At 37.6% G+C, this 11,944-nt stretch overlaps 1 protein-coding gene across 1 annotated transcript; it reads left to right on the top strand.

The window, feature by feature from the left end:
* Positions 1 to 402: 402 nt before the first annotated feature.
* On the top strand, positions 403 to 11,939 carry LOC118751756 (multidrug resistance protein homolog 49-like; the record flags this gene model as incomplete). The annotated part of the gene is made up of 9 exons (XM_036486572.1): positions 403 to 609; positions 6,638 to 6,813; positions 6,891 to 6,933; positions 9,179 to 9,372; positions 9,447 to 9,591; positions 9,669 to 9,769; positions 9,831 to 11,350; positions 11,418 to 11,587; positions 11,652 to 11,939. Coding segments are annotated over exons 2-9 (2,574 nt in total), but the record flags the coding sequence as incomplete, so codon positions are not given.
* Positions 11,940 to 11,944: the final 5 nt, after the last annotated feature.

Below are 11,944 nucleotides of genomic sequence, written 5' to 3'. Positions count from 1 at the left end.
TGCTGGCAAAAATTTTTCCAGCAGAAACTAGCAGCTTTTCATCAGAATGAAATGTCGATTTGGCCTCTCAATTTCTTTTATATGGAGTATCTGAATTTATGCGGATTTTGAAAATGCTGGAACGCATACCCTGTTTTTGTATGAAAGTGCGGATTTTTTTTTAGGTGGCTTTCTGAGGAACGCATGTACCGCATAAAAAAAGACCTAAGTGTATATGGATTATTATTAAATATGTATTAGACACATATGTATGTACATACATACATGTGTATAGCATATAGTAGATATGGTGGTGATAAGTTTGTTTATGGCCGTAATGCATACATTTGGATGAAACGCGAAAATGTTAACAAGAGCAAATTTATTAAATTAGTAAGTAAAGAAAATACGAGCATGGCTATATGATCTTATTGCTATCTGTGCTACTGGTGCTGCGTCTTTTTCCCCGAGTATATTCGTTAAAATTAGCTGCAAGGCTTGCCAATATTTTATTCAGCCCCAATTGTATGGAGCCTTCAGTTGACTTCGGGACGTTGTAATGGACACACACGCGTTGGTGCAAATAAAATAATAAATATAGAAGTTGCGCGGAAATTGAAATACTCGTAGGTACTTGATGTGATAAAGTTTTGATAACGTTCTAAAATTAAAAAATAATAATTTACTAGCTATAACTTTTCTAAATTTTATATCGATTGCTTTTCTATATATGTATGTACATATGTAAGTGAAAAGTTTTGTGTAATAAGTAGAGTACTTATAATTTAAGTACACATCAATTAACTATTAACAAAAGTAATTTAGAGGAGTGAGTCTAGAAGTAGGAGTGGTAAATTGTACGCATGTGCAAAATAATTTGTTGATAAGACACATCTGAGTACGGCAAATTCTTCAAACAATTGCGAAATAATGTAGTCTGAAGTATTGTGAAATTGAATTGAAATTGTGTAATTGAAATATTATGTGGCGGAGTTTTGGAAACACTTACTGTTCATATGTAAAAAAATCGAACTTCCCTAGAAGTGGTTTTGTAATTTAATTCATTTTTTTTATTTGATAAAATAATTCAATAAGATATGAATAAACTTAGTCAACAAATCAAAAGAATTCCAATCAGATTAAGGCCATTAAAATATGTTTTTTATACTTCTTTTAATAATTGAGTTATTGAACTTTATACCACGATTTGTTTGTTAGGAAAAATGGGAATAGCAATAAAGTCTACGGGGTAGAAGTTATAGCTGCTATTTCGGAGATCCCCACATCTCACAGTGGTTCGGATCGCAAATCTAGCTGGACGAAACTATTTAAACAAATTCTCGTTGATGGATCTTTACACCACTTCTTACCTAGGGGATTTTTGGGTCGCTGATTACGAATCTGAAGTCACTTTTCAAAAATTCAAAATGGCGGATCCAATATGGCGGACGAAAATTAAAAAAATCGGTAGATTTCTATGAAACTGGGTATCTGGGGGTTTTCTGGGTCGCTGATAACATATCTAAAGTCATTTACCAAAAATTCAAAATGGAGGATCCAATATGGCGGACGAAAATTAAAAAAAAATCGGTAGATTTCTATGTAACTGGGTATCTGGGGGTTTTCTGGGTTGCTGATTACGAATCTAAAGTCATTTACTTAATTTACTTTATTTACTTCGGAACGAGCATTTTCATCAGATATTTCTTTCAATTTACTAATCACATAATCACGGACCTTGTTGTCTTTTAGAAGTTTCAGCAACACTTCTCCAAATGTTAAACAACTCACTTTTTAAGATTTTCTTTACCATGACTAAAATTTAAGATCACAGCAGGAAACACAAATAAATTTCAGAAAAAAATTTATAACAGCGCTTAAAGATTTGCATGCCTGTTGTATAATTTTTTAATTTCAGAAAGCAGAAAATTCGCGAGTTACTATTTTTTTTAACTCTTAAATAACCAAAGTTTTTATAACTCCCAGTATTTTTCTGTTTTAACACACAAATTAATCAAAATGATGATTTTTCAGAATAAATTTGCTTATACCAGTGTGGACATAAATTGCGTTATGACCTCTGAATCTATAGCGGAATAAGTGTAATTTTTTGTTTATAAAGTCAATTTGTAATTATACAAATATCTGTGAGTGAAATTAGCAATCTTTTAAGTTAAATTTCAGCCTTTAAAATAGAATTCTCAAATTTGGCGGCGTTGACTTACCTTTTTTGTTTGTTTTCATATGTTAATGCTTTAATAAATGCAATTTCTATTTGAATGTATTGTCAGGAATGTATTCCAAGTACCATTAAGTATTTTAAAAACAAAAAAATTTTGACTTACGTCCAGCTAGATCTGCTATCCGAACCACTGTGCATCTCCGCACCAGACTTAGTTATTTTGTATCCTTTGGTAGCCGGCACTAAATTTTTGGATTTTTCAAAATTGGTAACCATTACAAAAAAGTTGAAAGTATAAATATGGGCGCTAACGCCTCCGCTTTTCTCAAAATTGGGAACTGTTAATAAAAATCCGAATTTTTGGAAATTGTTTACCGGTACAAAAACGATCTAATTTTTAAAATCACCGGTATTTATTGTAGAAGTAAAGTTTCAACAAATTTTTCGACATTTGTCTATTTGTGTGTCAGTGTCGGTAACATTGATGCGGCAATTATGAATACATAGTTTTATTGAATTAAAAATATTAGCTGCCAAGTTGAGAGATAGAACATTTTCTAATTTTCATTAAAATCATTTTCTGAAGAAAAATATATCGATACCTGAGTGGAAGATCGACCTAGCCAGATTGAAAGCGCCTTATCCCAGAAAACTTTTCAATAACTCCCTACTTCCGAACTTGATTCAAGAAAGCATCCCTATCTCAGAATTTTGTGTGAATACGATTCTAAACATCATACCCATAGATATTATGGGAAGGCAATACGCTGTGATAGTTGCCCTAAGACTACAGGATCTTAGAAGCTGGAAAGCGGCTCTTATCAACCGACAACCATTTACCGAGCACAACGGACTATTGTGTACCAATGCTCACGTTCACTAAAGGTTATAGCCTAGCAGAGAATCATGGATCGAAGGAGTTCCAGGATCTGAAAATGCCATAAGATTCTATACGGACGGCTCCAAACTAGAAAACAGGGTAGGAGCCACTGTGGCGTCTTTCAAGCCAAACTGGCAGCCATACAAGAAGCCATTGACAGCCTAAATGTAGCTGTTATCGCCAGTAATAATAGATATATATACTCAGATAGTCAGGCGGCCCTTATGGCACTTTACGCTGTCACCATTAATTCGGAAACAGTTGTCAACTGCCACAAATCACTTAGCGTGATGGCAGAGCAGTTGGTATGGGTACAGGAGCACAGTGACATACCAGGAAATGAGAAGGCAGACGAGCTTGCAAGGGGGGTACTTCCTCTCTACTTTTTCCATCCTGGAAGAGGATGGGTATGCGACTCGCTTCCTGCAAGCTCTTATTAAGAGAACACTTGCTTGAAAAAGCAGCCCCACCAGATGGGAGCGCACTGAAAACTGTAATTCAAGGAAGCTTACATGGTCAAAATGGAATATATGGAGATCGAGAGAAAGTCTCACTCTCAATAGAGGCGATATGTCATTGGCCATTGGCCATATGGATTCACAATGGGCCTGATTGGGCCTAAGTGTACTGGCGTCGTCTGAACCTGGAAGCCACTTCAACCTAACCTAGTTCTCTACTATACAGAGTGTCCTACACCACCCCTCAACCCCCGTCTAAAATGTAGGGAAATATTTTTTATGACCTACCAAATCAGCTCTATGTATTTTATCCGCAGAACGCAAAACTGTGGTAAAAGCATGTATATCTCATTTAAAAAATGAACTTCCGGTCATTTAAATCTTCTTGCGGTCGAAACCGGGAGTCGGCAATAAGACCAACATATAGAGCATCCTCCTCTTAGTAATTCATATTTTTTTGTTTTTTAAAAAAACATTTTCACTCATTTCAGAAGTCCAGGACAAGTTTAAGTTCGAAGGTCATTTAAAGGGTTAAACGGCCACTTCCCACAAAAAAGTTTTAAACAAAAACCAAAAAGTTTTTTCCTCAGAATCAGAATCTGTAGTAAAACAAAAGTTTAACCCACCTCCGGTCGAAACTGGAAGTCGGTAATACCAGCAAAAGATACTTCATCCCCGGTTGGGCAGGTCATATTTTTCGGTTTTTTTTTTCAATAAAAAAAAAACATTTCTTTGGGTTGTCTTTTCTGGCGGTATATAATTTATTTTAAAGGAAAATTTCGGCTAAATTATTTTTAGTGCATAAATTACCTTCACACAAATACCAAATATGTTCATATTGTATTGTATTGTATTTTCGATTTTTGCCCACTAAAGCTGCACTGTGCCCCGGACCCAAATATGTACCTCAATTCCGGTACTTCCTCAGTCAATGAACGAGCTCTGTAGAAATATCTGTATGTTGGTTTATCTTATATGTTTCGGATATACCAACCTAATGCTCTGCTTCGATCATCCTTCGGCTCATAACCCCATTTTTTCCTTTCGTCTGCGCCTGGCTATGAATATGAAATGGGTTATGATTTAGATTCTTGAAGAACTTTCAATAATAGTTTTGGACAAGCTCTTATCGCTTTTGTATCTTAGTGAGTGCCTTTATGAAGATTGCTCTAAAAGTTATCATAGATCGCACTATCGCCGTATAGACTAATCTTAGTACTTTTGGAGAGCAACCCCAAATTTTTCCTCCTATGAACCTAGATATATCATCAATGTTCTTACAGCCATGTGTGTTTTCCAGGGTAATTTTTGGCACATCCTTTTTTTGGAGGAACCCAACTAATTACTTATGTATATAGTAGTTTATAAATGGTCCAACAGTAAATACGATGAATTGTATATAAGAATCTTCATATGTGAATATGTTGGTAGGTACATGCATGAGTAAGCAAAAACTCGCTTAAGCCGCGCACCAAATCCCCATTTGGTTCTGTATGTTTTTATGAAATTCTTATCGAAGTTATATAAACATGAAGGAACACCTAGAGCTATCTTTAGTATTAACTATGTAAGTTTATATGCCCAGTAATTGACCATAAACATTTAGTGCATTTTATTGGCGGGTGGTGTTTGCTGTTCATACAGCAGAACACAACCCAGACTTTACATGTAGCATTTTCAAAGTGCATAAATAAATACCAAATGGTTTTAAAGCGCATCTACATATTTGTTTTTCAAATCAAATAGCGTGTTTATGAATAGATCTGCGCAAATAATAATGCAGTACAATTGTTGTTTGACAGATAAATGTCACTAAATGTGTATAAATGATCTATTTTTTATTGTTCTTATATTACTTTGTATGTATATATGTAGGTAAGTATAAATGTACAAATGTATACCTACACCGGGATGCGAGTGCATTACTTCGAAATTCGTTATCACCGAGTTCAAGCAATTAAGAAATTATTTACACTTCACAAGTTTACAATTGATATACTACGTGTCTGAGCAAGCACTGAGCAAGCTACTACGTGTCAAAAGCAAGCTTACACATATACAGAGAGATAGACATACAAATGTACATACATACCGACATACATACATATGTATGTTAGGATACTATTAAGAATAAGCATACCCAGTTGGAAACCTACGCCTAGGGTTGCCATATTGGCAGAAAAACCATTGATATTTTCGATGTCGATATATCAGATTACAAAAAATCGATGTCGAATTTAATTGTTCATCTGTAATTTTATATCTAATGTCAAAAATTAATTCCCAAACTTTCGATGTTAAGAACATCGATGCAACGATATTTAAGCGTTGAAAACATCGGTTAAAACATGGATGTTTTTTTTTTTTTGCCGATACATCGATGTATCGTTAGCATCCCTACCCACGCCTGATTTCGTACAAGCCGAAAGCAGCTGGCATTTCCAAAAAGTCATCAATGACTTTTTCAAGCAAGTGTGAGTTTTGCCAATTCTTCTCTTCAGACATGGCGTCCAGCATGATAGCTCAGTTATGCATACTTTGCACTGCACTGCATAGAATGTCATTTTTACTTAGGAAATCAAAAACCAACAGACTTCTGCAAATGTAATGCTGTGCGCTGGGTAACCGCTTACACGCTTCCCTATTTGACTCTCTCTCATGCAATGCCAAGTATGCATAACTGAACCATGATGACACCCATTGACTATGCATTGCAGACTGGGTTTCTCCCTTTTCTGTTCTACTTAATGTCTTCCTCTTTGACTCGTACTCTTTTGCGAACGCTGGCTTTTAGTGACTACCATTTCCAAGCAGGTATTTTTGGTAGTCAATTCAAGTAAAATGGTATTAACGACTTCATTGATGACATTTTCATCAGTCAACTATTTTCCAACAGGGTATACACATACATATATATATTCATACATACATGTATATAACATTAATAGATAGCCCATTTATCATACTTAAAAATCTTCGCAACACTTCCCTATCACTTCCCAATTTGACGAAGCTGCGCAAGAATAAAATTCTTAATAAAAAATAATATTATTTAATTGTTTACTTATCTCGCATATTGCTCAAAATAGAATTAAAAAAATACTGGTTCCTCGTTAATGTTTTTGTTTTTGATTTCAGTTTCACTTAAAAACCAAATACTACGGTTACTAGAATACTCTGAGGCTAGGCAATTGTCCAACCATGGTTAATGGTAGCTACAATGTTGCAATGCAAGGCCGCCCAGAGCCAGCTGATAATTTCCAGAAATCGGATACTCTACCAGGACCAAAAGACTTTGAGGCTAAAACACAGAAGTAAGCTAAATTTTTTACAAACACGACCACATACATAGTTCCATATTCCTAATATGTAATTATTGGTTTATTTTCAGCGGCACGAGCGATTCACAAATAAGATACCCATATTTAGAGCTGGTGAGTGTTCTGTCTAAAAAGAAACTATGAAGCGAAATAAAAATGTTAAGGAATTTTTTTTAAATTTATTTGGTCATTGATGTCAACGTAAAAGAGGTACAGTAGGTGCTTTCACCTATCCAGTACAGTAAGGTTCATTCAGCAGCGAAATTCCTATGAATTTGAAGATTTTCTCTCATCGAGAGATGCTTGCAACATTTTACACGAACGTAAATTTGCAGAAACTTGCAATTTTCACTGCCAGCTGGGGTCAATGGTTGCATTTCAAACTTGAAAAATGTTTAAAGAATATTTAAAATTCTTTCGGGTGGACAAAAAAGTAGGATCTATGTATGTATATAAATATTTCCTCGTATTCTGACCTTCTTGAAGATATCGCACACCGTCTTCAAAAGAGTCACAACTCAAAATAACACGTTTGTCAGAAAATGCGAAAAACTATTTCTTAGCATATGATAATCATATGGGCAAGGGCGACTTTACCTTGGGTTTTTTTTAACAAATTATAACAAAAATTTGCTCCAGCTTTTGCTGAAAGGTAAATAAAAGCTCTTTATGCATTTTTAGCGCATAATCTCAAAAATGCCAAATTTTGAGTTGTGACTCTTTTGAAGACGGTGTGCGATATGCTTCACATTCTTCGTCATAGTAACTATCGGGTTTCATATATCGATTATGATTGCAACTGCATTCCGAATACGAATGAATACAGCCTTTTCAACCTATTTGGGTTATCTGATTTTGTGATTATATTTGTTACACCGATAAAAAAAAACATATATTTAATAGGTTGAGCCAGGGGCGAACCCAGGTAGGGGTTTTGGGGGTCCCACCCGCTCCCCTGGGTACCCTTTCTTACGAACTCGTCAGCCAGGCAGTTTCCCCTATTGTCATAGCGGTAGTACATATTTTGACGTAGAATATGTCTTACGTTTCGATATGGAGGCTATGCTCAAATGTTGTAGTTGCAATTTTTAGAGCTTTACGAAAACGCTTGTTGCACGTGAACTAATAAAGCGATTTGAAAAAAACGTGTGGCGTTTGAAAGACATAATTCCAAACCTAACGACACATTCTTATTGGCTTATTTCGGGGTCAATTTTGAGCCTTGGGGGTTCTAGCAACTTACGATTTGCAGGTTAAACTTTCATTTTCGGGATATAGGTTCTTTGGAGCAATAGAAATATTATCGTGTACAAATTTTATATAAGTTCAACAAATATTGAGCATTTTAATGCAAAAAATTGTTGAAAAAATTAGCACATTTTTTTGTTTCTGAATTGCACCAAAAATTCAAGATTTTTCCTTTCATTTGGTATATGGGAAGTATTGGTTGATATCTTTTAAGTATGTTTATTTGATTCAAATATATGGGCATAAATAATTTTCCATACAAAATCACTTCCTCATCACTTTAAAAAACGTCCATGCGCTGGAAGTAGGAGAAGGAGACAAAAAGTATGTGTGTGTAGGTATTTCGGCTTTTGAATAACAGATGGCGCAATATTTATAAAAAGCAAATGTGAAGGGGAATATGTAGATGAAGAATATGAAAGACATAAAAGTAAAAACAAAGATAAATATAAATATAAAGAAAAATATGAGTATGAGGATACCGATAAAAGTAGAGATGAAGATAGAGGAAGAAAGATTAAAATAAAGGTAATTATAGAGAAAAGGATATAGACAGAGACTCAATCTGGGGACTATTTCCGGATTTTAGAGATTTTCGGAATTCTCGGGACTCATCGATATAATAATCGATATTTTGCCGGTTTTGTTATCGATATTTTTTATTGATTTTGTTATCGAAATTTTTATCGATATTTTTATTGAATTTGCTATCGATATTTTCGAAACTTATCGATATAATAAACGATAAGCTGGCATTTCAGGGTACTATTTTAAATATATATAAGGAAAATTTGAAAGTTAAGGGGGGGGCTCGAGCACCCCCCTGCCCCTACCTGGCTACGCCCATGTATAATATGGCGTCTATGTATTAGAACACCTACCGTGGGTCCGCCACTGACTGACACGTAGTTTAACCCCGAAAACCCCCCGCTGGATCCGCCACTGGCTGAAGATTTTCATTTTCATGTAGCATTTTAATAGATTTCCCTGCAGAAAAAGGATAAACAACATGTACAGGAGGAAACTTATTTTCTTTCCTGCTCACCGGATAGTTCCCTATATCTATTTACATACTATGTATATGTATTCCTTTACACTTATTTTTTTTCAGTTTCGCTATGCGACATTATGGGATCGTTTGCTTGTAGTTTTTGGTGCTGTTGTGGCATCTCTAGCTGCACTTAGTTCACCATACAATATAATCATCTACGCCGAGCTAACAACGCTGCTCATAGATCGCAACGTTGGCATTGGCACGTCTACACCAGCGCCGATTTTGAGTGCCTTCGGCGGCGGTAGGAAGCTGTAAGTGGAAAGGCTATCGTTTTTAACATAAATACAAATGTCGCTAATATTATTTATTTGTTTTGCTAATGTAGTACGAATGCGAGTCATGCGGAGAATATGCTAGCAATCAAGGAGGATGCGTTGGCTTATGGATTAGCTACGCTCGTTGGGTGTGTAGTGGAGTTGATACTTTTGGCGCTAGCGGTCGATATGCTCAATAAAGTTGCACTCAGACAGGTTTGTACAACATTGATAAATCTGTGAAAAGAAATTTGAATAGCATAAAATTCGTATATATTTTTTTTTTAATGCAGATAGCAAAAATTCGAAAACTTTTCTTGGAATCCATTTTACGTCAGGATATGTCTTGGTATGACACGTCTTCCGGCAATACGTTCGCCAATAAGATGACTGAGTATGTTTGACACACCACTCACACAGCAGATTTTCAATAATTTTTTTTTTCCTAAATATAGAGACTTGGATAAAATGAAAGAGGGAATCGGCGAAAAAGTCGCAATATTCGTTTTCCTCATTATGACCTTCGTAACAGGAATTATTTTCTCTTTTGTCTATGGTTGGCTTTTAACATTGGTGGTACTCACCTGTTGTCCGTTTATTATCATTTCTACTGCCTATGTTGCAAAAATCCAAAGCACATTCACACAAAAGGAACTGAAGGCTTACTCAAATGCCGGTGCGGTCGCCGAGGAGGTCTTCTCGGGCATACGAACCGTCTTCGCATTTAGTGGTGAACGCAAGGAGACTGAACGTTTCGCCAAGTTGTTGGTGCCTGCTGATGTGATGGGACGCAAGAAGGGACTATACTCCGGTATTGGCGCCGGCCTTATGTGGTTCATTATTTATATTGCCTATGCAGTAGCTATTTGGTATGGCATACAACTGATATTGAAGTATCGATATGAGGACGAAAAGCTGTACACTGCTGGCTCATTGGTTATAGTGCTCTTCAGCATAATAATGGGCGCACAGAATTTGGGTTTCTCGCTGCCGCATGTAGAGTCGTTCGCAACGGCACAAGGCGCTGCACAGAATGTCTTTTCCACCATTGATCGCGCATCGGAAATTGATCCGTTGAATGAGAGCGGCGCCAAGTTGGAAAAAGTTGTGGGGAACATAAATTTTGAGAACTTACATTTCAATTATCCGGCGCGGCCTGATGTACAGGTGCTCAAGGGCTTCTCATTGCAAGTGCCAGCAGGTCAAACGGTTGCGTTGGTTGGTCCTTCTGGCTGTGGCAAGTCAACAACACTCCAACTATTGCAGCGCTTCTACGATGCACCCACCGGCTGTGTGCGTTTGGATGGTCGCGATCTACGCGAACTCAATGTTGGCTGGCTGCGCTCACAGATTGGTGTTGTCGGGCAGGAACCAGTGCTGTTTGCCACAACCATACGCGAAAATATACTTCACGGTAAACCCACTGCAACGCAAGAGGAAATCGAGCAGGCCGCGCGCATGGCTAATTGCCACGACTTCATAGTGAAGCTGCCAAACGGTTACGACACTATGGTCGGTGAACGTGGCGCACAGATGTCCGGTGGCCAGAAGCAACGCATAGCCATTGCACGTGCACTCATACGTAACCCGAAGATACTGCTCTTGGATGAAGCGACTTCGGCCTTAGATCCCACATCTGAGCGCCGAGTGCAAGACGCACTCGATGTAGCGAGCCAAGGACGCACCACGCTGGTGGTTTCACATCGGCTCTCAACAGTGACAAATGCCGACTTGATAGTGTTCGTGAAGGATGGTGTTGTAGCCGAGCAGGGTACGCATGAGGAACTAATGCGCGCGGAAGGACTTTACTGCAAGCTGGTGATGATCTCCAAGCGCAAAGAAGAGGAAGAGGCCTTGGCGAACACCTCGAATGCTGTGCGCCAGCGTAAACAACAATTGGCTGTGCCAGATGATTCCGACGACGAGGGTGACTCAAGCTTTGATGAAGCAGATGCCGATAGTGTGGTAAGCCGAAGTAAGTGGCACTATAACGATTCGTGCGAGCGACGAAATACCAACTAATTTTAATATTCTTTCCACAGAGAAGACGAAAAGGAAGACGATTAAAGCCGAGAAACACAATATCACTTTTGCACAGCTGATGAAAATGAATGCGCCTGAGTGGCGTTACATTCTGGTCGGCTGCATAGCGGCCATGCTGCACGGTGCTACATTCCCCGTATGGGCGGTGCTCTTTGGTGACTTCTTTGGCGTAAGTCGAGCTGATATTGACTACACAAATTCAAATTTTTAAATCTTCTATGTTCCACTTTTAGATCTTATCTGATCCGGATGATGACTATATCACCAAACAATCGATTTTATTTGCTATTCTGTTCATCGTTATCGGTATAATTGCTGGCATTGGCTCACTTCTACAAACTTACATGTTCAGCACTGCGGGCGTGAAAATGACATCTCGCCTGCGCCAAGATGCTTTCAAGGCGATAATCGGCCAGGAAGTCGGCTACTTTGATGACGATCGTAATTCAGTGGGCGCACTGTGTGCTCGCCTTGCTGGCGATTGCTCGAACGTACAGGGTGCAACAGGTTCACGCATCGGTATTAT

Source organism: Rhagoletis pomonella, unplaced genomic scaffold, assembly GCF_013731165.1.
Source record: "Rhagoletis pomonella isolate Grant_MI unplaced genomic scaffold, Rhpom_1.0 Rhpom_scaffold_00964, whole genome shotgun sequence".
Lineage (NCBI taxonomy): Eukaryota > Metazoa > Arthropoda > Insecta > Diptera > Tephritidae > Rhagoletis > Rhagoletis pomonella.
Note: the sequence above shows the minus strand (reverse complement) of the source record. Positions and strands in the feature narration are given on the sequence as shown.